Source organism: Poecilia formosa, unplaced genomic scaffold (genome assembly GCF_000485575.1).
Source record: "Poecilia formosa unplaced genomic scaffold, Poecilia_formosa-5.1.2 Scaffold154, whole genome shotgun sequence".
Taxonomy (NCBI): Eukaryota; Metazoa; Chordata; class Actinopteri; order Cyprinodontiformes; family Poeciliidae; genus Poecilia; species Poecilia formosa.
In genome coordinates this window covers 704,271-731,127 of record NW_006800093.1, presented here as the reverse complement: position 1 = coordinate 731,127, position 26,857 = coordinate 704,271, and the positions used below count along the sequence as shown (strand labels likewise).

At 38.7% G+C, this 26,857-nt stretch overlaps 1 protein-coding gene and 1 long non-coding RNA gene across 5 annotated transcripts in view; one reads left to right on the top strand and one right to left on the bottom strand.

Annotated features, from left to right (window-relative positions):
- The first annotated feature begins 1,066 nt into the window (after window positions 1–1,066).
- LOC103146208 (tetraspanin-11-like) lies at window positions 1,067–14,365 on the top strand. 3 transcript variants are annotated; one of them, XR_001663622.1, is made up of 10 exons: window positions 1,067–1,225; window positions 1,337–1,371; window positions 2,927–3,059; window positions 4,799–4,990; window positions 8,188–8,262; window positions 8,739–8,843; window positions 9,262–9,420; window positions 9,512–9,598; window positions 11,637–11,769; window positions 13,378–14,365. XR_001663622.1 is itself a non-coding variant. In XM_007564028.2 (8 exons), exons 2-8 carry the CDS (start codon window positions 2,973–2,975, stop codon window positions 13,435–13,437), a joined length of 765 nt encoding a protein of 254 aa, XP_007564090.1. In that variant the 5' UTR covers window positions 1,073–1,225; window positions 2,927–2,972; the 3' UTR covers window positions 13,438–14,365. The 3 variants fall into 3 exon arrangements, 1 of the variants encoding a protein (XP_007564090.1); XR_001663621.1 differs by lacking the exon at window positions 1,337–1,371 and having other exon boundaries at window positions 1,068–1,225; XM_007564028.2 differs by lacking the exons at window positions 1,337–1,371; window positions 11,637–11,769 and having other exon boundaries at window positions 1,073–1,225.
- Window positions 14,366–16,701: 2,336 nt separating this feature from the next.
- The window catches only part of LOC107837589 (uncharacterized), a 30,906-nt gene continuing 20,750 nt past the window's right edge, over window positions 16,702–26,857 (bottom strand). For both annotated transcript variants that reach the window (XR_001663625.1, XR_001663623.1), the window contains exon 5: window positions 16,702–18,624. This is a non-coding gene — a long non-coding RNA (uncharacterized LOC107837589). The remainder of the gene's footprint in view (window positions 18,625–26,857) is intronic.

Sequence of the window (26,857 nt, the reverse complement as noted above, 5' to 3'; positions counted from 1 at the left end):
TGGCGGAAGAGGAAGTCTGCTTATGACAAAGATTATTGTGTTAAAGACAATCGGTGATCATCCGGGTGTTGGTATGGAGGCATTTTTTCATTTTTATGTCTTTTAAATATTGCTTTATATAGCTCTGCCTTGTCTTCTCATTTAAAAATATATTTTGCACAGTATTGCCAGTCTGGCTGTGTTTCAGTTCCGCCTCCGTGTTAAAGGATCTGAGTCACAATAAAGGCAAAAACAAGTATAAGAAATTTCTGTCTGTGTTCACCAGTTCACCAAAAAATAGTTAACTTGCAGCTTCATCTATGTAAAGTATAAAAAGCACATTGGCATTGTTCCAAATGTCAAGCAAGGTGGTGGCAGCATCATGCTCAGAGTCTGTTTCACTGCAGGTGAGTGGATGGAGAAATGAAAAACAAATATATTATCTTTAAATTCTTCAAATTTACCTCTGATCAACAGCTTGGACAAAACTGGATGGTCCTTCAGGACAATGACACCAAGCCCATGTCAAAACTGAACTGGAAGTGGATAAATCAGACTAACAACAATCCTCTGGGGACAGTGGACGCACATTCATATGATTAGATTTGTTTCATTCATTTCTTTTCATCTCCCAGTGAAAGCAGAGTGACCCTGTAAACAGTGAAAGCCCAGTGCTCATCTTCCTCCTGGTAACTCCGACTACATCCTGCATTAGATTCTCAGCATGCAATTCACAGACCAGTCTTCCGATTAGAAGAGCCATGTGTATGTCAGTTTTATGTTACTCCAAATTTAGTTTTATTCAACAAATATTGGAGACGGTCTTTAAAAAAAATGGCAACAAAGAGTGGAATAGGAATAGGAGGAGGTTAGGATCATGGACCCTGATGTCTTGAACTTTAATTAGAGCACTTTTATTTTGAATCAAAATTTAAACGCATGTGGCTCTCAAAACAAGCACATGCATTTGATAAAAATGCATAATTCTTTGTTGAAAGAAAAAAACAAAACAATGCTGCCTTATAGGACGTGCGTCAGCTCCGCTACTGTCACGTCCGTCTAAAAAAAAAAAAAATATATAGCATCTAAAAATTCGAGCTGCACTCGAACGCACCACTACAGCAGACATAGGATTACCGTGAAAGCAACAAGCTTGACCGGACAAAACGCCCACCGCTGCAGCGGCGTCCTCTAAGCTCCGGAGGGAACAGCAGGAACCCGAAGCCCTTTTTCCAGCGCTAAGACGGTGAGTACTGTCCATGTTGTGTGAATGGGACGCTTGTTTTTCGATAAGTGTGTGGTAACGCTGTTAAACTTTATCCTGCGTATCACCAACGCAGGTGTGTTTAGTTTCCAGGATGCTCGACTGCGTATGTCCCGTTGTCCGAGGAAGTGCGTATGAAAGTTTGTCCTGTGCCGTAAAACAAAATGGATATTTTCTTAACGTTTCCTCATTTTACGACGTTGATAGACACAACAGGGTGGCCAAAGTTCTAAAACGTGAGGGGGCAAGGCTTTTTTTTTTCTCTCTCTCTCTCGTAGAAAAACAGGTTCAAAGCGTTTGTCTTGAACAGAGCACTGACTGGGAGGCCTTGTGATGAAAGCTGTTTGTTTAAAAAGAAGTAACGTTTAGGATATGATACTATAACTTATTTGATCATTTTTTATTTAGTCAATCAGACTTCATTTATAGAGCACTTTCTATAAAGTCAAATGTAACACAAAGTGCTTAAAACAGAGGGTCTAGAATGTACCAAAAATAATCATGAGAAAAAATTCAAACTAAGAAAATGTAAAAGAGAGGTAAAATAACATGTCTTTATGAAGAAAAACTAGGTAAACATTAAAATTCTTAAAACAAATGTATTTTGTGACTTTTAAGAGGAATAAAGATGCAATGTAAAATGTTTTTATGAACAGTAACCAAATCTAACTGTTTAAATGACTACAAAAGTTACTCAAGGTCCCAGGATTCAAACCCAGGACGTTCATTGCCACAGTGCCACCACACTACCCTGTTAGCTAGTATTACTAATTATTTTCCCCTAACTGTAACTTGGTAAACAGTATCCGTATAAAAATACTTATGGGTCAGATAATGGGTGTAGCTTTCAAAGATTTCCACTTGCATTACCTCACAAACCTCTTCGTAATTTCTTTAGGTTCATGTGATGGATGCACAAAAGTGCACTCTTGTATTTTTGCATTAAACTGCATTGAAGTTTGTGGTGGAAATACGATGTAATATAGATTGATTAAAAAAACCCCAAACAAAAACCCTTCTATTTTAAGGGTGCCATTGACTGATCCAGTCCTTGTTTTAGAATTTGTTGGATGCCTTATTGAACTTATGTTTTTCTCATCTTTTCTTTTTCCTTTTTTTCCCCCTGCTGTCGATTTGAAGGAAACACTATAGATCAGTTTTATGGATCTAAGTGCTTTCCACTCCCTGACCTTTTATTTACAGACTCAAGACCACACAGTCTAATCTATTAATCTTTCAATGGGATACTGCTTGTTCCGTGCTGTGAATAATGAAGGGACGTATGTTGTGACATAACAAAAGATGATTCTGCAAATTTTGTGTTTATTATTATTTTTTTTTACCCTTGGTTTACTTGGAGCTCATGAATGCATCAGATACCTTCCGTGATATGGGAATACTGCAAGAAAGAGGAAAGCAAATCAAAGCTGCTCTTTTGTGCTTCTCGGCACAAAACATGTTAACATGTCAAACGCGCTAAAGATCATGTAAACAGTGCCTCATAAATCGGCGTTTGAAATGCAAATTCAAATGTTTGTGCAGAAGAAACCACAAACTGACCAGATCAGCTGCACCAAGTTACAATATGTGACAAGTTGATCCTAGGAGAAATGTAACCATTTATAAAACCACACTTCGATGTCTCATTTTCCATCCATTGTTTGTTTTTCTTTTCTTTTACAGGAGAGAATAAAGTCGGTGTTCTCTGGAGCGACCTACAGCTAAGAAGATGTCGATGGCTTATAAAGATGACGAGGAAGACTGGTTGACAGTTTGCCTCAAGTACCTGCTCTTTCTGTTTAACTTTCTTTTTTGGGTAGGTGGCTTTCAACAGGAAAGATCAAAATGATGCTGCATTTTCTATAACAGAACAGGTTGTACAGCTCCAGAAAAAGCCACAACGTGTTTTGAAAAGTGTACATATTGTCAGCCTAAAGTGAGGTTATCATTTAGATTATTTGGGGTTTGCATGCAAGCGAAAGATTACCATGAACTGGAGCATCACTGTGAGGTAGAAGGAAAAGGACGCATGGTTTTCAGCTGAGAAAAATCTGCCGACAGGACAGTTATATGACGCTCAAGCCTGACCTGTAGGGGAAAGTAGCAAGAAGAAAGCCATTGCACTATGAGCTTGAGCTGTTTTGCAAAGATAATTGAGTAAAAAAAAAAAAATAATAATAATAATTGCAATCGGTCTTTGCATCGCTAACAATCTGCAGCTTTTAATGGTGCCAAAAGTTGTTTTGGGTCTGACTAACAAATCAATCAAAACAGCTGCAGCTGATCCAGAACGCTGCTGCTCGCGTTCTCACTAAAACCAGGAAGATGGAGCACATAACACCAGTTTTAAAGCCCCTACACTGGCTCCCTGTAGCTCAAAGAATAGACTTTAAAATACTGTTGTTAGTTTATAAGTCACTGAACGGTTTAGCACCACAATACATTAAAGATCTGTTATTGCTGTACCAACCGTCTAGACCCCTCAGATCTTCTGGTTCTGCTCTGTATCCCCAGAACCAGAACGAAACGAGGAGAAGCAGCCTTCAGTTTCTATGCACCACAAATTTGGAACAAACTTCCAGAAAACTGTAAAACAGCTGAAACACTGAGAGCCTTTAAATCTCAACTTAAAACCCACCTGTTTAGAGTTGCTTATGGCTAAATTAGGATTAGAGTGCGGGTTCTGATGTCTTCCATGTTTTTAATGTTTTTGTCTTTACTTTTCATCTTCTTATTAATGTCACATAATGTTTTTTATTTTTTTCTTTAATTATGTAAAGCACCTTGAAATGCCTTGCTGCTGAAATGTGCTATACAAATAAAATTTGATTGATTGATTATCTTTAGATAAGTGGCAGGGTATGAATGCAAAAGCATGCTACACTTTTCAGATTTCTTTCAATTTTTTGGTGAAAATTTTAATGTACTTTTTAATGTACTTTTTTCTTGATGTGAAGCTATTTCTGACTGGGTTCCTTACCATAATAATGCGTCTTCAACTTGCGATATCTTTCTGTGAATAAGAAGATCTTGCTGTAGACTGAAAAGGAAGGGAGGATGACGGTGAAATGCTTTCTGAGGCATTTCCTATTTGTCAGCCTGTGAACCTCCTGAGATGTGAAAAACAGATCTAGAACCTCCCTGGGTCATTCACTCATGATTGTGTGGAAGGAAGTAGTCATTATGCCCTTTCCTTACTCTCAGTTCTCCTGTGGGTGTTTTTTTTTTTTGTGCCACTTTTCTATGTTTCTCCTCAGGTTTCCTCTCTCCTTTCTCTCCTCTGCCCTAATTTATGGCCCGTTTTGTACTTTTCCGCTGTCCTCTGACTCATCCAATGGCACTCTTACTTTTCTACAAAAAGTGCTGTTATATCATGCTGGTCTTTTTTTTTTTTTTTTTTTTTTTTTTTTACTGCAGACGCTTCCTGTTGGGACGCAGCGTCGCTTGTCAATGACGTAAGAACGAGGACCGTTGTTTTTTTTTTTTTTTTTTTTGTATAGTTATTTGCGGCACGTTTTTGAAACACTGATTACATTGTTTTTTTTGCACTTGCAGGTGGGTGGAGCTGCAGTCTTGGGTGTAGGAGTGTGGACCCTGGTGGAGAAAAGTGACTACCTTAGTCTGTTGGCCTCCAGCACTTTTGCTGTTTCAGCGTATATCTTGATCCTGGCTGGCGGCCTAGTGGTTGTTACTGGCTTCTTGGGCTGCTGCGCCGTTATCCGGGAACAGAGAAGCTGCCTTTCCACGGTGAGACACGAGTTACAAGACATTCATGAGAGTTCCTGTTCAAGTCTTTCCTCCCAGTCACAATGATATGAGGGGATCGGTTAGTTTTTCATGTCTACACTGTGTGGCTTCTAACTTGTTTAATAATGTCCACTTTCTTTTTTTTTTTTTTTAAACCATTTACATTTACTTTTTTTTCCCCCCTAGCTAAATCTATCATATAAAGCTCAGACAAAATGTGGGATGACATAAACTTGAATGAGAGGAAGGGAAAGAAGAGGGTGGGCCTTTTTTGGGGATAATTAGCTCAACGTTTATCTCGTATGCATATGGAATAATAAGAAACTGGAAATATATGTACAGTTCAGAGTTTTGAATAAACTCACAGTCAGCAGGAATTCTATATTCATTGTGGGACTTTAATGGAGGAATTTGACTTTAAAATTCAATGAGAGTTGCTACATGGACCACCTTATTAAGCATTTTTAGCAGCTTGAGAACAGATTGTAACTTGTGAACTTGATTTGCACTCATTTATGCTTGTGCTAAAATGCATCGTATTTGCACTCGTGAAACGTATGCAACAGTATATTGCTGCCTCAGAAGATGTAATTTTTTTGTCCTTTGCTTTTATCCGTAATGTAAAACAATTCCTAAGGGAAATGTGTGTTTTAGTTTATGGCTGGTGTTAAAGATGAATATCATTAGTAAACTTGGTATGTCGTTTATATTGAAGCAGATTCTATTGTAGAATCTGCTACAATTGTGCCACCAATTTCAAATTGGTGGCACAATTTGAAATTGTGCCACCAATGAGTTTAATAAATTGTAGAACCAAATAATCACGTCCTTAATGCAGAGTTTGTCGAATGTAAGGCCGCTAAAAAATGGAAAAATGGAAAAAAAACATCTATACTTGCACTCCCACCGGTATCTGAGTAAATGTCTCTTGCTAAGATGCAGAACTACTGCACACTTATTGTAGCCATTAAAAACCTTCTGCTGGATGTTTAATTTTCTGATTTGGCAGTATATTCATGGATATAGATTAGTTTATGTAAATGGAAAAAAAGATTAATAAAGATTTAAGAGATGTTAAAACCAAAATTATTATTCTTATGCTGATGGAGAGTGTATCTACTCTACCACTTGTCATTGGAGGAAGAAGGTGCTCATCAGTAATTGATATTTGCCTCTGATGCGTCAGCTGATTGGTCCTACGTTACCCTGTGAACACCTCCAACCCAAACCATCACTCTCTTGTACAAAAATGTGTGCTGCTTCTGCATAGGTACATCACACCTGCGCAGGAGCACAACACGGATCTCTTCTGTGCCAACCTTGTTTTAAAGGTCTGTCACAAGACGGTAACAAATGACTCTGACGAGGCTCTCACTGTCCTCATTATTTTACAAGGAAGGGGCCCACAGGGACAGAAGCAGGTGGGAGGTGAATGTTCTCTGCTGCAGGTCTATTTATAGGTCTGCCTATCAACTGTTGATGGATGCAGGAATATGAAGAGAGCAAGGTGCTTGCAGGAGTTACGAGTTAGACGTATAGAGGATTATAGGAATATGTTGTGTTATTTGCTTTAACATGAGCAGCCTCCATGCGCTGCTTATTGGAGAATGAATAATGGTTGGATGTAGCGTTTGCTATTTTTGTTCTCACAGAAAATGACTTTTTTTTTGTAACCAAGAGAAACTGTGGTTTCTGTTAATGATACCATTGCAGCAACAAAGTGCCATTTTCTACAGGCAAGATAATTAAGTATTTACAGTTCACAGTTGTGTGAAAGCATATTGGCCCCTCCTTACCTGGCAGCTTACTTTTGTTTATTTCTGTGACTTTTGTCTTTTCCTTTGCCCAGGTTTGTTACACCAGAGAGTAGAAATCAGTCAGTACATAGAACAACATCTGAGCAACCCGGTTTTTGTTTTGTATTTTTATCTTCATATTTTTTTAAATCAATTTTCTCGCCTTCAAAGGTCTTTACTTGCACTCTGTAAGGCTCAAGCAAATCATCTGAGGCGTAGCTGCACAATACCAAATGTGGTTTTAAGAAATTTGGCCACCATAGTACACACGAAGGAGCTTTTTCATAATCTTCAGCTACCAGTTTCCTCCAAGAGCCACTCGGTCTGGTTAATGCTTGTTCCATAAAGTGACGTTTCTTTCTGAATCACTGCATCGCTCATCCACTTTCACTGAAAAAATGATTACCAATGCAGAGAGTCTAATGAGCCCGAGTCCACCAGTTAACCAGCGCAAGTTCACAAAGAATCACAGATGTCATCCGCACCAAACACTCTCTTTTGAAACTCTAGGCTGTTTAATATCCGTTGACAGTTGCATCCCACTGAAGTGTAAAGTGGAATTTGCCTGATTTTGCCAAATTGATTCTAAACGAGAACAGTTGGGTAAAATGGTCATGTTGTTCTCCAGTAGTTCCCGTTGCATCCCTGCAGATGTTTACTACCGGTAGTTTGGCGTTATTTTGTTGGCCGCTGTGCTAACGTCTGTCTCTACAATGGGCTTTGGAGAGGCATCAGCAGAGCTGTGGTTACACCACTTTGTCCTGCTCTGACAGCTGGCTCTAATTAGCTCTGTGTGCTTGTGTTACGTGCAGGGCCCATTTTACAAATAAATAAATATATGACCCAAGAAAAGTTCAGTTTTTATCTTGCTCATTAGGCATACTTGGACAATAACTTGTTCGGCACAGTTTCTTTCAATGTGATGCCTTTTTGTTTTTGTTCACAAGTTCAGGTTTTAAAATATAATAATTTTAATTTGATATTTCAAGCAGTGTGAATGTTTTTGTCCTTTTAGTGACCAAAATGACAGTCATTATTTGAATACTTGGATTTGGATTTAAAAAGAAAACGTTGTATATTTGCAGTTGGATTCGTGCAGGACTCATTTCGCGATTCTCCAAAGAAATCAGACTCCACAGGCTGTCGGGCTGCATTCCTACTCGTCTTATTCTCCAGCAGCATTGCCATCTGTGTCAGAAGTGACGCATGCAACCGAATGACACATGATGGACGTTTATATTGAGCCGTCACAATTTGAAGCAGCTCGAGCTGCTGAGAAGTTGGTTCAGTTGACAACTATGTGGATGATTGTGACGCTAAAATGTCTCGATGCTTTAAAATCCTGGGACTAATTTATCAAATTTCTCTTTTCCCCCTCTTCTCCTTTTGTCTAATTTTCAGTATTTCTTCTTCCTGCTGTTGATATTCTTGATTGAGTTGGTGGCTGGCGTGCTGGCTTATGTTTACTACCAGAGGGTAAGTTCTGAATGCTCACGATGAACCTTTAAGGTGTACAGGAATGAAATGCACTACGAAAGAGATATCTGCACAAACTCAAGAGTTTTCAGATTAGGGGCATGTAATTAACACAAGAATAAAATATTTTTCTGTTTGTCAATTCAAAGAAAATTCTTTTTCTTTAATTGGAGAGGAATCATCTCTGATTATGGCTGTCAGAATCTTCACTTGTAGATGCAGTCAGATCCAAGGGAAATTGTAGACTTCAACTTAATCCTATTTTTTTTTAGTTACAAAAGCAAACAAACAAACAAAAAAAACCACAACTTTGTGCTTGTTGCCCCAAGATTCAGTATTTTGCCGTGTTGGGTACGCTCAACATGTTTGAGAATAAATCACCTATAGAACACACTCGTTAAAATAAGTGTCTTCTTTGCTCTCATTTTGTGCCTCTTCTTCTTCTTCTCCTTGTATTTATATTTTTTTTTTTATAGCTGAGTGATGAACTGAAGGAGCACCTCAACCAGACAATGACTGAGAATTATGCTCAGCCAGGGAAGGAGACGATCACATCCGCAGTGGACAGACTGCAACAAGACGTATGAGAGATATATGGAAGTTAATCTCTGTGGTTGAGTTTATGTCTCCACTTGCTTCCTCTGTCAGCAAGCATAACCAAGTACACTTGCTGTTAATTACATGGATGTAACTTCAAACTTTGCCTAAAGACGTTGTAAAACTCATGATTCTGTGGCTGTCGTTGTGGTCGACGTAAGTAATTGTTCCAACACAATCCAGAAATTCAATCAGTGTAATCTTAATGAAGCAGAAGATTAGCTGTCAATTGGAGGGATTATATAAACCTAGAAAATTATGGTGCTGGGAGATGAGTTGCACCAAAAAAAAAAATAAATAAAAAAAAATGCATATATATTTTTATCCTAAATCGGTTTTTCATGTTCCGATGCGTTAGGTCGACACCAGCCAACCCCTTGCTTTATTTTTCTGCTTCTCCAGTTCAAGTGCTGTGGCAGCAACAACTCTCAGGATTGGACGCTGAGTGTGTACATTAGGTCAGAGCGGTCGGGGGGCAGGGTGGTGCCTGACAGCTGCTGTAAAACCATTACGGCCGACTGTGGCAGGAGGGACCATCCGTCCAACATCTATAAAGTGGAGGTGAGTGTTCGTCTCCTCATGGAAAGGTGGTGAGTGCCACCCTAACTGTTTATTGGCTTCCCTTGTAAATGACTTCTTTAACCTTCTCCAGGGTGGTTGCATCACTAAGCTGGAGCAGTTCCTTGCAGACCATCTCTTGGTTATTGGAGCGGTGGGAATTGGTGTGGCTTGTCTTCAGGTAAGTAGAACATGACAGTGTGGTAATGCTGTGCAGAGAAGCGGAATACTGCTGTCCGCGGAAACAACAACAACAACAACAAAAATCGACCTTAATCAGACTTTATTGTCTAAAATAACGAGCCTCTGGCCTCTGTTGAATAAAGACCTTACACAACGCTGGTGGACGGGCTTTTAATCTTTCCATTACTGAAAATCTAACATGGCAGGTCAGAAACCTTTGTATATTAGTGTTTTTCCATTTTACACTGATGAGTCTGCTTCATCATCGGCCCCTTTTTATTTGTTCCACGCTGAAATGGAGCCATGCTTTTAAACGCCGTGAAGCTGTTTGATGCATATACTCTGATCTGCCATAGCATTCTGTTTACCCCATGCAAAAACACTTCTGATGAGAGCATCAACAAAAAACATTCAAAAGTGCTCAAATGGATCCTTTGAGCTTTATTGTTTTGATGAATGATGGACTCTCTGTCCAATAGGCTTACTTTCTAGTGTACAAAAATGTTTAAGGTGAAGAGTAATGCTACATTTTATTGTTATAAGATGAAGTGATTTTCAAGCTGGTGGTCAGTAGGAACATAAAAAAAAAACCTTATGTAGTATTGTGTTTGTTTTTTGGAACTTGTCTGCTTTCCTGTTGATCTGCAGCATCTTATTAGTCTGTGGCCACCATGCCCTTTTTCTTGCTCTCAAAGAAAATTTCTGGCCCATTCTGCAGTCTGCTCAGTTTTAATTGAGTATCAGAACACTAATGGAAAAAAAACAAAAAAACATAAAAATACGAGGCCTGAATTGCATCCGAAGCAGTGAAGACTTGAAATGGCAAAAGATAAGATGTTTCATTATCGATGGAATTTTACTCATTTCCGTTCCGAAATGAGTAAAATTCAGCTTTCCATTTACTGTTGCTATAAAGAGTGTTTCATTCCAAAAGCACCAAAATGGACAGTGCCGAGCGCAAAAAGAAGAGGTTGATTATGAAGAACATTCTATGTGCAACCCTTTATATGGGATCGATTCATCGGGTTTTTCAGAATTCTTTAGTATGTGTACTAAAGAATTTTTTAGTATAGAAGAAAAATGTAGTGTAGAAAAAAAAAAAGCACTGCAAACTTTTTATCTTTAAATTTATCACTGTATGCAATCGGAGCTAAAAAAAAATAAAAATAAAAAATCCAACTTGTCCGCAATCAAAACGTATGCTTCACTATCGGTCATTTTTTGTATGCAACTGTTCCACTAGAAAATACAAATGTATTTTTCTCGCAATGACATGGTAAGTGCTCTGCCGTGCTCCAAGTCTATACTCAGGGTTCCTTTGTATTGGGGTGAACTTGGAAACAAATTTGATTTGATAATTTTCCATGTACAGCACAGAGTGAGCAGATTTTTATTTTCTGCTGCCTAAATGTTGGATTATTTTACTTCTTTTTCCATATTACAACCTGTGTTTTTTTTTCATCAAACTCTTAGAGAAAATCTATAAACACTGGAGCCAAAGAAGATGTTACTACATGATATCTGTATGTGATGCCTGTTTGGGTCTGACCGTTTTTTTTTTTGTTTGTTTTTTTTTCAAATATGAAATTTGAATTTGATCTGATCAAAAAAATGTATTCTAAGTAACCTTCTGCTAGTAAAAATGATCCATTGCGTAACAAGATTTCCTAGTCACTCAATGAGCACAATTTAGAAAATTGCTTCAAAACATTGTTGTTTTATGTTTTGTGGAATTTGTCCAGATTGTTTGCAGAACTGCTTTAAGTTTAGAAATATGGATTTTTGAGTTGGACTTGTGTGAACTTTGCTGTTTATTAATCCAAACCTTTCCATTCCAAAAAATTGTTTTTTTTCTTCGCGGCACATCCTTACGTCATCTCTCATCCACTCTAACCTTTTGTCTGTTACTTAACATGGCAACATAATTTTTTTTGTTTTGTTTTTTATGTTTCATGTTAACCCAGCAACTGTATTACATTATTCTAACTTATGTGCATTGCAAATGTCTTTCTTTTGTATGTTTGGTTTCACTGTAGCTCGCCGGGGCACTCTTGACAGCCTGCTTTATCTATCTGCTCTATAAGGAAGAGGAAGAGGACTTTGGTGCATTGTAATTTGGCTCTAGAGCTCCGTGGTGCTTTTAATCAAATGGATAGACAAGGTTGGAAGGTGCTGTGTGGATATTCGCCTGCATGTTTGCCCTTGTTGGCATGCATGCTCTTTGCCAGATAGAAAATCTGCAGTCTGCATACACACAGAATGACATCCATTTTGTTGATTTATTTTATTTTTTTTATTTTTTATTTTATATATTTTTGTCTTTGTGCTGTTTAAAGCATGCATCTGCATGGCTTTGTACGAAAATACGCTGCTAATAGATGTTGTTGTAATGGGGAGTCATGGGAAAAAAAAAGGCTGCCAGTAAATGGCTTAGTTAAAACTGCACACCTGACTATTGTGTATTCTCATAGTTAATAGGAAGTAGTTTGTCTGTTTTCACACAGCTCAATGCTTTAAAATGCCTTTGTTGTCAGAAAGGGGAAAGCTACAGTAAATGAATTGAAGCAAATTAAGTATTCGGAAATTTTTACTTTATTTAATTTTTTTCATAGGGGAATTAATTTTTCTATGAACCGTGTTTGACTCTACACATCATGAATTGTATTGACTTGTGTTTTACAGCTGCTCTCAGTGCACCTTTATCTCAAATTTACATCTACCTGAACACAGCAAACGGATGAAATCACACAAGTAGCTGTGAACGTCAGTGCATGTCAGACGTCTCTCTTATGGTGCGCCTAACACAAAATCACGAAACTACAATGATGATCTTGTGGAGTTGTTTTGTCAGGGATTCCAGTAGAAATGATCCAAAATGCCCTGCTTTAGAGCCCATTTGGATCAGAAAAATGATCACCTAAAAAAAGTTTTTTAAGTAAAGCATTTCTGCTCTCAGAATTTGAAAGTTGCTACAAACAGATGCCATGTAAACGGCAATCCATGACTTGCTTGACTTTCAGGGCTTTGAGGCTCAAAAATGGCTTGCCTGATCATCAGGATTTAAATGTCAACCGTTGGTTTTAGACTATTTCTGTAATAGTCGTGTAGTACTTTTGCATCTAGGGACATACGGTGTCCCACTCGGTGGCACTGTTGCCCCTCAGTAAGAAGAACCCTGGAAATCTTGGTCTAGGATCTTTCGGCACAGAATTTCATATTCCTCTTCCAAGTGTAGCTTTTCTCTGTGCACTTTGGTGCTGTCCAAAGACATGACTGGTCGGTTGACCTGTCCAGGGTGTACCCCGCCTGCCAAACGGCCGCCCGAAATGGGCACTGACCCACCATGATCCTGCAAAGAGAAGCTAGTGTAGAAGATCGATGGATTGATTTTAACTTTCTGCTCAATCTGCAAACTAGGATCTCATTTTCACAAACTTGTAAGTTGCAGTTTAGTCAGAATATCTCGAGTTACTTAAAGGTTTCGAAAAAGCAATCAAAGTGCAGATATTCGTGTCTGAATACATATTCACACTTCCCCACCACCTCCGGCTTCATTTAAAAAAAAAAAAAAAATTATTTATTTTTTTTATGCAAGCTCGTGCGCACATGCTGATGTTGCGGTAATGACTGCTTTGGTCCATCCCCCTGTTGCCACAGTAACCAGCTTCATACTTTCAACCATCACCTTTTAACCCTTTACTGCTCTGGAGTCGACAGCTTTAAATCTTCCCACAGTCTCCCATGGAGAGCATTTGACTTAACACTTGCTGTTTTCAGATCTGTGGGATGGTGTTCACCTGCTGCTTGCACAGGAGGATTAAGATGGATCCTTACTGAGGCGTACAAGACCCCAACAAAACCACCGGTAACATGCAGATGTGGCAAAGCCTGCCGACACCCGACTTCCACATCTGGACCTGGGAGTAACAATCAGAGAATATAAGTGAAGTTTACAAGCAGCACCGTCAGAAACTGATTAAGCCATTGAGTCTTATGTTCTACGAAAAGAGGATATATTTATTTGGCTTACATGCATGATTTAAATGGAGATGAACGATTACCTTCTGTAACTTATGCAAAAATAAAGACTTGCCTTTACCCCCTCACCCCCCTTACTTCTTAATACAGTATCCTCAGTCTTTGAGAGCAAACAAGCATTTATAAAAGACACTGGCTGCACTTGTCATTGTTTATGAAGACATGGAACATAATGTGCCTTTTTTTTTTTTACAGGATTGTGTTGATGAATAATTATGTGCCGAGTGCCTTGAAGCTTTAAAGGAAATCTGACAACACAACATAGTAAAGCGTATATTTATGAGTGGTTAGCTAAATGTTTCCAACAAGACTACAATGCTGAGTTTTACACGATTAATCAAAGTTAACTCGTCAGAGTTGCAACACTCCCAAAGTCAGCCCGCAAGTTATTTCTTGCAAAAATGTTGACACATTTTTGAAGGTAGAACTCCACCTAGTGGACGCAGCTCTCAATTAAAAACAAGCCACGGTTTTGTAAAAAGACATTACGGATGGTAATCTGGTTTCATTTCATAAAATGTTGATTTTGAAATTATTGTGATATCTACATTTTTACATTAAAGCAAAAAAAAAAAGGGTTTCATTTAATTTAATCTTTTTTTTTTGTCATCGTTATACTTTCTGGGGTAGATATGAGTATTTTAAATTAGAAACGTGTTCCTCATTGTTACTGTCTGTAGTTGTAATCATTATCATTTAATCTCATTAAAAGAGTTTGTCATTGCCAGTGTTGCATTTTATTTAAGGGTACTAATTTATCAGTATTGTTGCTAATGAACTAGTAAAACTCTGGCATGTAGTTCCTGCTGAGTTTTTGACCAATATAATCGTTTTGAAGCTTATAAATGAAGTTAAAAAGAAATTGTTGCATTAACTTTTTAAAGAAGTTAACACCACTGCTGGTTTAAAGATGATTGCATATTTTTAAATATCTGTTAGGTAGTTAATAAAATAATTGGCACAATAATATAATTAGTTTATTTATCAGGGTTAATTCAGAAGGTATTAAAATCCTGTTTCCTCTCGTCTGAGTAGTGTCTTCATTGTAACCACTAGAGGGCGACAAAGACTTTTTGTTTGAATTTAGAACACCTTTTCACCTAATCTGTCACCTTGCATGGATTGATCTCATTGTAAAAACACTTCTCAGAAGTGATAGAAATCCTTAACTCTTCTTGTTTTTCTTTTTAAAAACTCTTCTCTGCTCTATCCATACTGTATACACTGGTTTTGTTTTATTTTTTAAAATGTGTTTACTTGGTTTTAGTTGGTGCAATACAGCAAAACAAACATCCAGATGTTGCATGCACCAAGGCAAACTTCCCCCCGTCCTACCTCCTGTTTCCTTTCATTTATTTATTTTTTGTTCTTTTAGTATGGACTATTATGCCTTTTTTGAAACCGTAGTAGTTGTCGAAAAAGTGATGTTGATTCTGTAAATCTTGCGATTGCTGTTTGTGTGTCTTGACCAATGGCAATATCCTCTTAGAGACTTGAGCTCTAAGAGGATAATCTTTACACCTCATATCTCAGATTATTTTGTGAAAACAGTGTTTGGCTACAAATGTTATAGTAAATCTGTAACTTCTTTCCATTGGGGCTTTTATTGTGAAAGCAAATCTTCCTTTTTCTTCTATGCTAAAAGAAATATCAACATGCTCTGCAGCTGATTTAGTTTTCTGCAATTTGCTTTTGCTGTATTCTAATAATTTTTTTCTGTTTCCTTCTCAAACCTGCCTAACACTTAATGCTGTGAACATTTTGTAAGTCCCTCTCAAATGCTTTAAACTTTTTTTTTTTCACATTTTGACCCGTTACAACCACATACCTGAATGTTTTTTTTTTTTGTTTTGTTTTTTTTTACTGGGATTTTGAGGTAGAACATGCATGCCACTCTTGAATAGAAAGTCGTTAAACGTTCCTGTTTGCAGCTGTGGCAGAGATGTAGCAAACATGTGGAAGATGGTTCCACATGTTTCAATTTTGGCCTTTTCAGATAAAGACCAAAACTGAATTTCTGACCAACATGTCAAACACTGCATGGCTTTTTATCCAACTCTCCACACCATCCATGGTGAAACAAGGTGGTAGCATTTTTTTTTTTTTTTTTTTTTTGGCCATTAGGAACCAATGTTTTTGACTTTAATGTGATTTGAAATGTAAAAAAATTTCCAAAGATGTGAACAACTGAATGTATGAAACGGTCATAAACATATTAAAAAAATATAAAGGAAATTTACTGACGAGCCATCACCGGTTTTAAATCATTCTGAATGTTTTGCCTTAGGTGAGGAAACCTGTTGGCGTGTGCTGACAATTTCAAGATACAATTTTTATTTTGTCATTTTAAAGATTTTTTTTAAATTTTTTATTTTTTACAGCAAATTTGTATAATGAAACTTTTGCCATATTATTCAGTGTGAAACGCTATGATTGATATTCATTTCTAAGGTTTTTAGGACAGTTATTGACTTTTCTCAGACAAAGTAAACTTGATGCATCCTCATTGTTTGCCTTGTGCTTTTGCCTTTTGACCTTGCTATTATTGGAACTTTTCCTTCCTTCTTTCCCTTCCGGCTCCAGATATCTTGCGTGACTCTGTATCTGTTCTGGGCCATCTGTCATTGTCACCCATTTAGCAAAAAAAAAGGGACACACTTTTAAAAGATTCTGGATGTTTTCCAGCATTTTCTGCTTCAGTCCCCTTTTGTCTTCATCTTCTGTCGGAGGATGTCACCCGTTTCCTGCGAATGTCATTCATATTACGCTTCAGAGCCACTGACAAGATAGAAACACAGCAAGCTGAGAGCCTGTACGCATTAGCATGTGGTCTGTACCCTCTGCCAAGACAGAACAGAAAGAGAATTGGGAGCAGCTGGAGATTTCACCACTTCCCATGTAATGCGGGCCTCTTTGCATCAGAAGCGTACACACAGCACACCCTCCTTGTTTTCAACACACTGACGCCGCAGGGCTGATATTTTACTGGGAGAGCTGAAGAAGTTGCTCAAGTACACTTTGTTCTATAGTTTTTAATTGGTGAGATGGTGTATTTTTCTTAGCTAGGACAACATACAGATAAACCAAAGAGCGCCTTTGACATGTCAGCCTGTTGTAGCACCATTGAGTTATGATACTTTTTTTTTGGTGCATTTTAAAACATTCTTCAGTTCCTGGTACCTGCACCTGTATTCAATATGTGCTGAGGCATGGCTTCAGTCGTGATGATTGAGTGCTGGGGCGCCTGTGGAATAATATGCCGAGAAAGAACCTCTGTAACACGTTTTCTCGTATAAGAGAAGCTTATAACAGAGTCTGTAGATCTGTTTGATGTCATTTGATTAATTTTGTGGCCATTGTTCTTGTTTACATGCCTTGAGAGCAATGGGAAAATATGGTTAGGTCACTGCCTGAAGCCAGCTTTACGTAAATATTCATATAACGTTTGCCACATATTAAACGGTTCAAAGGCGGCTTGAAATTCAAGGAAAAACACAAAAGAGCGATTTTGGAAAAATTAGATCAAATTTCCATTTATCTGCCCTGCAACCGTTGCATTTGCCACTCGCTCCTTCACAGACTCATCGACGTACCAAGGACTTTACTACGCAGTCCAGAAACCGCAAAGTCCAGTTCAGGCTAGACCAAAACCAGGTCTGTGTTTGATTTGGTCTTTAAATCTCACTGACCGCCACACTGTGACTCACTTCTCGACCAGTTTGCCCCTGGCCTGCAACACGTTAGCTCTGGCCACTAATGTGCTTGAGAGATCTCTGCAGGGATCAAAAGGGACGTAAAGGAGATGGAGTTGTTCAGATGACCTCGGCACTGTTCCTCAAGATGCAGAAAATGTAAACCACGGCATCAATATAATTTGAAACCTTAAAGCTGTCCTCATTGAGAAGGAATTTCAATGTGTTTTTGGGATTATTGTCCATTCAGAACAAAGAGTGCCTAGTAAAAAGTTGTAATGGTTGCAAGTTGCAGTCTGGACCTTCCACAACGGCTCTCAACTTTGACAAAAACAATAAAAAAAAAATCCAACTAACGTAATGTGATATTGACACAATTCTTAAAAATGCAGGTTTTAATCGAAGGTTCAGTGTGGAATAATTGTATTGAATTTCAACAACGCTGTGACACAAAGTACCAATAACATTGTGAGGGTGTATTTTTCTTGTCATTAGGGTTGCAAACGATGAGCTATTCTAACATCTTTGACCACAAATGTCAGTATAGGAAAATAACACCCATCCTCTTTTTGCAAAATGTATGTTTGTTCTTTATTATTCAACCCCAAAATAGATGTCACGTTCTAGTATTTTTGCAGTTATGGCCGCCCTGAGCCGTGGTGGTTTCTGGAATGTTCTTGATTTTCCTAACCTAGCTAATCAACAACCAACACATCAGAACCACAGGAAAAAAAAAAAACTAAACAAAATTGTACAAAACAAAAAAGCCTGAAAGAGGAATTCAAAATGTTTTTAAGTGTAAGGAAAGCATAACTCCACAAGTAATCCAGAGACGTTTCCCACTGAGGCAGAATTGACTCTGCCGAATCCCAGAGTTTTATTGGGATATTTAAATACGAGTTAGTAATTTAGAATGCAAGCCTACCCCAAGTACCGCAGTGTTTCTAACATACTCCCCGGCTCCCCCGCAGTTGAGAGAGTTGTGGTTTTCTAGAATATGCATGTGTATGTTTCACTGTGTGTGGGCGGGTCTGCGTCCATGGGAGAGTGGGTTCAGAGGCAAACAAACTTCACAAAGTGTTTCATGACGAGTCCTCTGTCTGATAACGATGATGAGCGCCGTATTGATGAGGGCGTCGAGCGATGCCAACCAGATGTCGGGGGGGTGGGGTGCGGCGAGGGGGGTGGTGGTCAGGAGGTTTTCACAGCTTAACTGTGATGTTGGAGCCACTACAACACATACCATGGTGGTTCTCTGGTGAACCAGTGATTCAGTGGGGCTCTGTTGAGATCCCTGTTCAAAAGAAGATGTGCTTCATTACTCCTGTTATGCATTCTGAGAAAAAAAAAGAAAAAAAGCTGGCTTTTAAATTAGCATCTCAACACAGTGTAGGTTTGCTCTTTGGTGTTTGTGTAACACGTCCTTTGTGCTACATAGATGGCTGTGAGTTGTGGTTTGAGATCATGTGTGCTTACTCTATAATGTACTTAACTGATTTGCTTCCCAGCGATGATCATAGAGAAGAGTCTGTGGGATCACGAATTGGTCTGAAAATGATTACTCTGGTTGCCTATGTGTAGCCAGCAAATCCGTAAATGCAGAGGAATGTCGTGCTTCTTGCTTAATGGGGATACTGGACCCTTTTTTTTAAATCGTAGCCTGTTTGACATGTACTGATTGTGTCTGTATGGGTTCGTTGCTTTGTCTTTTTATTATTACGTAGTTTGGAAAAAAAAAAAAAATCGTAGTACGACACCTGATTTTCATGGTCTGCATGAGTATGAGAGGAGCAAATGGACTATTCCTGTCTTCTTTCTTTAGTTATTGCATCCATCCATAGTTTTGGTTCTTCGGTATGTCCATATACTCTTCCATTCATTCATCTGCTGTTCCGTCTGTCCATCCACATGTTACCCTTTCATTCATCTATCCATTCACTCAAATGTCCATCCATCAATGGATTCACCCGCCGGTTCATCTCCATTTATGTATTTTATTTAATTTTTTTTGCAAGTTGCATATTAATATGCCAGTGTTTTTTTTTTTTTGTTTTTTTTTAATAAAATTGCATTTCAAATACCCAAGAATTCTTGACATTTGAGCAATTTTACTTTGGAAAATGTTTTGGGTATTTATTTTTTAAACAGCTTTTATCTGTTAACACTTGGTGTAAAGTCATTGTTCTTAACGTGTGGAAAATAAGTTTTGCAATATTTTCTGTGGGGGAAAAAAAAAGGAAGTGGCGATAATACAGAATAATCTAGGAACATTTATCTGCAAAATATAGCAAGGAACATTGTTATTTTGAGAGGGTCTGCATCCCGTGCTTGCCGTGTGTGGTTGCTCGACAGCTGTTGCACATGTGTGCTTTGTGCTTTGTTTGTCAGATTTCCAGATGATTCCAGCTCTATCTACGTTTCCGGAGGAACAAGACTGACAGTTTTCCAGAAAAGCAGAAATTCGATGTCAGTTTAAACAGTCTCCGTAAACTGGGAAGAATAAGACCTTTCTAAACAAATTAGTCTGTCAACCCGTGTTTGTTTATGCTCTGAAGATGAATAGAGACGGAGGAAGAAGCGGTTATGATATTTGGAGGGAGAAGGTATTTATCATGCGCAAGAAAAAAAAAAATAAAAAATGAGGGGGCACAGGAACCAAGTAGCGTGAGAAGAAACTCTACTTCTTCCTGTGAGATTGTTGGCATTGGTGAGACGGGAGCGACCTTGACTTGAAGATATTTGAGCTCAGTGTTGAGCATTTCTGTTTTAGGAAGTAAACTCAACAACACAAGGCGCTCTATTATAACGCTCAGAGTGATAAGTTGAGTTGTCTAAGTTCTCATAACCCTTTGAACTTTTTGATGTTTTGTCATTTCGTTCCCCGATTTCATTGCACGTCATGACAGACTAATACAAAGCAGTGTGTTGTTGTGAGGTGGAGCGGTTTTAAAACGTTAAAAGTGCGTCACACAAATGTCTTAAGTTAAGTGAACACTTTGTCAAATCTTACTTACTGAAATTAAAGCTGCAAGTTTATGTCTCCACCGTCTTTGCTCAGTTGGAATCAAAATTTTTGCCCTTTATTTGCAAAATAAGCTAACCTCAATTTTACTGGAAGGAGAGCGCTTGTGAACGTTCTTTTCCAACTCTTGCCGCACATTTGCAATAGAATTTACGTCAAGACTTTGACTGGGCCATGTCCATGTGGCTTGACCCTTGCAGCTGGTAACACTGTGTCTTCCTGGATTTTACCTTTAGCTCCATCAATCTCCCCATGAACTCTAGCTAGTTTCCCTGTTACTGCTGAAGAACAGCATCACCGCAGCATGACAACGTCCCCCCGCCATGTTTTACAGTGGGGATGAGGTTCTTTTGGGTTATGTTTCCTACTGGAAAATTAAAGTAGCATTAATTAAATGCTTTGAGAAATTCTTAAATCTGGTTTGGTTTACAATCCACCAGAGCCTGATGTGATCATGCTGTTTGTTTCACCTTTTCCTTCCACTCAACTTTTTATTGATGGCTTTGGACACAGAACTCGTTCCGTCATCTCAAAACGCCGTTCGATCACAGTAGGTGCCTGCACACGGTGAGCCTGGTTCAGCTTTGAATTTCTTCCTGATTAAATGGAGGCTTTTCCTGCACAGCACAGTGTGAGGTATTGCTGCAAACCTAACGTCTAGGTGCACTCAACCGATCAACCACATGCTTATTTAGGAGGATGGATTGCTGCATGTGCAGCGACTTAATTCAAACAGCGAGGCTTTCGCAGATAGAAAATATTTTACTAAGTTGGTAAAACAAACTTAGTTTGACCACATTCTTTTTTTAAAGAATGAAGGCGAGTTAGAATGTCGGTAATTGAATTTCAGATGTGTTGGTCTTGTACAGTTCTTTCAGATGAAATTTTCTGTGAATTGGTTCTACGCACATACACAGATTCCTGTTGAATTTCCCATGATCATGTAACATTCGTAAGGCAACTTGTCCAAAATCTGTCTGTATTTATTGGCCTTTTACGAGCCCCAGTTAAACGACATTTAACTGAAGTCCTCAAATGTTTTTATCTTTTTTTAATCTTTTTCAAAATGTCTTTCTCTTTCTCGCTGTTTCGGTGATTTTACGTTTTAATTATGTTTTTTAAATCTCTTTCTCTTTCTCACATGCTGTTTTTATTTTAATTATGTAAAGCACTTTGAAATGCCTTGCTGCTGAAATGTGCTATACAAATAAAATTTGATTGATTGATTGATTGCGATTTTTAAATGAAGAATTAAGCTTGTTTGTTGAAATGCACTTGTATTAAAAAGTTAGCTCTATGGATTCTTTCTTGAGAACATCCAAAGCACATGTCAATTTGATGTAAGTGATGGAGTTGACTATAATCAACTTATTCTATTATCCCATTATCATTTTTGTACAGCACCTCGGTTTAGTTTTAAGCCTGTTTTTTAAAAGTGTTATATAAGTTTGAAATTGACATTGATAATAACATGACAATGTCGATTTCTTTTTTTTTTTTTATCAACGCACAATTTTAGGTAAAATTTTTTTACATGCATTTGTAATTTCTAGCAAATATCTTTTGCAAAGTCTTTTATGAATAAAAGGATAAGAAAATTACCGTAGATGTCGGAAATGTTTTCAGTTCCCCCATGATGTGGCGAAGTGTAACATTTTGTCTTTTGCTTTTCTGTAGCTGTCCAGTTGAAGTTTTTCCACTTGTTTCTTTGCCTTTACAGAGATAAATTCCGTACATTTACATATCGACTGTTCGGGTTTAGGAATATAAGCAATGCATGTCGCTTCATGTTGGGGTGATGCGGTCTTTGCATCCGTCTCTTGGAGCGTCAGGCTTAATTTTCTCTCCCGCAGACAAGAGGTGCGTGCGAGGCTCAAGGTGTGCAGCTGTGGAAGCATCAGAATCCTTGCGTCTGGGAATTCTTTGAACATTGGCTCAGTCGAAAGCGCGTCTCAATAAATCAAGATTTATCCTCTGAACATGATTTTGGATGTTGTAGTGGTAGGTCAGAGTGTCTGATGTGTCCCATCTGTGGAACGCATTTTCAAATAATGATTACAAGATGAAGTGATTTTTAAACATCTGTTCCTGCATTTTCTGTACTGCTTTTCTTTTCTTTTTTTTCTTTTTTTTTTTTACAGTGGGGTGGGGAGGAGAGCCTGAGGAAATATTACAGGGTATATCATTCATTTATAGGATTCAGAAATGAAATTCTGGTAACTCTGGCACATTCTAAAACGTAAGTGTATTAGAATGTGCTAAGAACAAACGTAATCCTTTATCAGATGTAAGCAATAAAGCATAGGAACAAAATCACCTACAGTGTAAACTTAAATTAAAATGTTATGAGCTCTCTAAGCCTATTACACATCATTTTAGTGGAGAAACACTAGTCACACATGTTGAAAGAATCTTGTTTCTTCAGGCTAACTCGAACTTCTACATGTGGAACTATTCATCATACTTAATCTGCCTTACAAAAAAAAAAAAAAAAAATGATTTACAGATGGGCAGTCGACCATGCAGAGATAAAAAAAAAAAAAGATTAAATTTAAAAACTGAAAATACAATATGATGTGAAAATGGAAACTGGCACTACACATTTTTATGGTTTATGAAGGAGTCACGACGAATGAATTGCAGTGAAGCTGTATCTTCCAAATTAAGAAACAAAAAAACTGCAGCCTGTCATTTGAAAACCATTTTTAATATCCGTTACTGTAACGTACCAAATGCAAAACGGCTCCAAAATAGAGGAATATTTTAGCAATAAATTGCTGCAACATGTAACATTTTGCAGCATGCAATGGCTCACATTTTGGCAATGTCATGTTTTGTCATCAGTGGGTAAAAAAAGATCCTTTCAGATGGACAAATAAATATTGCTGGTACCCAAATCTGATGAGATGGCACCTTAAATATAACATCTTACCAACCACAGCATAGGAGAATTTCTTTGCGATTGCCATGTTGTGCACTTTAAATTTGTAATGAGGTTTATGATTTGACAACTGGTCACCAATCAGAGCTGATCGAGCTGAAAATCATCTTCATTTATTTTGCCAGACTGTTTCTTGCTGCCTCTCCATACAGGAGCCGAAGTATACAGACGATATTCCATGATTCTTGGAGCAGTTCACTGTATGGGGAAAAAAAAAAGAAAAGTGATTTTAAAACATTATATTTATGTGTTTATTTTTTATAAAACTTCCCAAAAACAAATATTTAAATCTATAACCTACCTTTTGAATCGACGTCTGAGGAGCTTTGAAGTTGAATCTTTCTAAGTTGGCTGCAGTTTTTAATTTTCCTTCTCAGGTACTAAAAGTTGTAATCCACATAAGCTTTAAGATTTATTCGTGACAGGTTGAACTCTGATTGTGGTTTGGTGTCCAGACAGTACAGCAGACACTGGTAAGCCATTTCCAGCAGAGCAAGAAAAGCTTCACCCGTTCTTTCACCGCAAGTGTGTGTGTGTGTGTGTGTGTGTGTGTTTATACATCAGGGAGAAACTCTGGATGACTCCCGCACACAATTGTTCGCTCTATCAGAAAGCGGTTCATACGGTGCAAAACTGGGACACAGATGCCTCACATTACATCCGCCGTCTTCCTTGTTTTTCATATCGATTCCATGTGCCTTTTATCTTTGTGTGTTTTTATCTGCCTACATGTGTTTGCATGTGGGATATGCCCAGCGAGAACCATATTTTCCTCTGTAGAACTTATACTTAAAGGGTTGGCTTCAGTCTTAAGTGAACATTAAAGTAACAGATGATGTGATTCTTTGTTTATCCACCAGATGGACTCGGTGGTCTAAATGGCCATCTTGGCACCAAACAGGCGGCGGTACATCAGGTTTTACTTTCTTTCTTTGTTTAAAAAAAAAAAAAAGTGGGAACCTTTACTTGATCAGAGGCAAAGCGGTAAAACCAAATTGGACTTTGGAGATTATATGTTTTCTAAAAAAGAAGTAACTGCCCGCTGAATTATTTTTAACATTCATTTTAGCTTTCATTGTTCTCCTTCATGTTACTCAAAATATAGTGTGTGAGCTAAAATAGTAAAGTGTTTCTGGAACGAATATTTTATTTTTTATTTTTTATATATGTTCTTTTCTTTTCTTTTCTCCCCCTACAAACAGAAACAGATGAAGGGGGCAAGTTCACATGGGCATTAAAACAATCACCATGGAGACCGGGATTTAAGCGTGCATGTGTACGTGCCGCTTTGTATTGCGGGCTCATGTGTGATGTTTTACAAAAGCCAGCCTGATGTCTATTACAGAAGTGTCCTTCTGTGTGACGATGAACATTGCTTCCATTTGCTGAGCTAAATCATCCGTGCCCGTCTTCGGCCAACTGGCGCTGTGTGACGATGATGAGAATCAGGGTAGGTGTTAGTGACCGTCACACATGCGTGGAATCGGCATCTGAAGGCTGGATTGTGTTTATAAATAGGAACCGGCAGGAAAAAAATGCTGTAATAAATCAACTCTTTGGCCCCTCTCTGAGCCTGAGCCTGCGTTTTGTGGCACAAAAATATCTGATACTCTTCGAGAACCCATCTTTCAGAGACGGGGGGGAACAAAAACAAAAAAGATAGCATCTGCCAGACACTTACTGACACGTTTCCATTTAAATTTTAAATTGTGTGCCTCTCGAGACAAAGTGTGTCGCCGCCCGCCGCAGATTTCTGCCAGTGCTCATTATGCAATCCTAAGCTTTGATAATTCCTCCAGTGCACCGTTTAATTAGAAACACATGGCCCAGAGATCGCAATGGAGTACAGGGCTCCCAATGTCTACACAGCCTGCGTATACAGCCATGAGTAATTGTTTCTCCCTCGGTTGTGTCGAGCCATTTTTTAACCTGCTGACAGCCAGTGAGCAGGAGGAGGTGAGGATTATAAGAAGAGTAGGATAAAGGAGGGAAAAGAGGAGAAAATAGTAGAGTATTTTAGAGTGTAGAGTAGGTTTGTTCCCCTTCGTTTCTGTTTCTGGTCTTCATTTTCACTCAGCTAGGTGTTGTTAAAGGTGAGGGAGCTCCCAGGTGAGCTGGAGGAAGGCTGACATCATGACAGAACACTTCATCAAAGCCTTTGGAGACCGTTTGGATACCTGCCCGGGCTGAGAAAGAACTAGCATCTCCTAAATTCAGCAAGGCGGTGCAGGAGGAGCTTGTGAGGAGGAAATATTCGTGTCTGGGAGAAAGTCAAAGAAGTCCGGGTTCTCTTTTTCTGGACCGATGGAGGATTTCAGGTCAACACCTGATCTGTTATCCATAGATCATCAATGGCATTATCGATGTTTTTTTGGGGGGGGTTAACTAATCCAAAATTGTTTCGTTCTTCTCAAAGTATGAATAGGTTAAAGCAAGTTTTGATGAGGAACAGTATCATTTTTTTTTTGTCTTTTAAATATTTGCATAAAAGAATCGCCATTACCTAATGAGCAGAGAGAACAGACGGTAAGATTGCATGCAGACCTCAATGAGTTAAATGACAACCTCTAACGCTCATTGGAGGAGAAATCCAACAAACAGCGGCACCTCGGGGTCCTTAACTGTCTGTAACAATTTATTTTAAAGCGGTTGATCACATCTTTGGCAGGAGTGCCTATAATCGTATAAGACATGCAAAAGACCTTGAAAGAATAGACTTTACATATCATAGCGGTGAGATTGTTGAACTTACAGGTGCACGCAACTGATTTGACTTTCCTTTTTCCCTTCACTCAACTTTCAGTAAAAAAAAAATAAAAAATACATGGACACAGCACTCTGTAAAAACCTAGTTTTATTAGCAAAACCCTTTTTCATGCAGCTTATTCTCTATGTGTAGATGTCTGCTGTATAGCGGTCAACCACAGTTGTGTAGGTGATATAAAATCTTTTGCATTATTTCCATACTGGGTGTCAGTGGCTATCATTGAGGGTTCAAGGATTCATTGGCCTGCGTGTGTGCATATCTAGAAGTCATTCATCCATGAGTCTAACTTTTGCCCTGCTGAGTTCAACGGCCATCTCCTCTGTGTCAGATGTCCGTCATTCCTGGCCGGCGGGTCGCTGCCCCGCTGGGCAGTGCATGAGCCAGACTCAAATACCCACAGCTGTTCACAGCAGCTTGAGATGGAAAGATGGGGGACAGTTAAGGGGAGCAAGATGAGGAGGGGGACTGGTGAACGTGGATGTGCCTAAGTGGAATAACTATTAGGCCGCTCTGGATGGCATCCCAGCTCACATGACTCAAATCCTCCTCAGTAAGTGCTTGGCACCTTCTACTTGCGGGCTAATGATGTCACCAATCTCCGGGCCCCTCGGATGCTGAAAACTGGACGCCTGGGTGATGTCACAAAACTGGCAGTGTCGCGAGCTCGAGTCGGTGACGGACAGCTTGGTGTGTTTATATGGCGCAGATGGTTGCGATGGGGAGAGGAGGAGGAGGAGGAGGGAATCGGGGTGCCAGCGTGGAAAGTGGCAAAGACACTTCTTATCAAGTGGTGCCAC

Bases quoted from the DNA above. Each gene is read 5' to 3' on its own strand.
- LOC103146208 (XM_007564028.2), top strand. From the start codon at position 2,973: ATGTCGATGGCTTATAAAGATGACGAGGAAGACTGGTTGACAGTTTGC. The intron at 8,263-8,738 runs GTAAGTTCTGAA...TTTTTTTTATAG, and splicing joins CTTATGTTTACTACCAGAGG to CTGAGTGATGAACTGAAGGA. The intron at 9,599-13,377 runs GTAAGTAGAACA...TGCTGTTTTCAG, and splicing joins TTGGTGTGGCTTGTCTTCAG to ATCTGTGGGATGGTGTTCAC.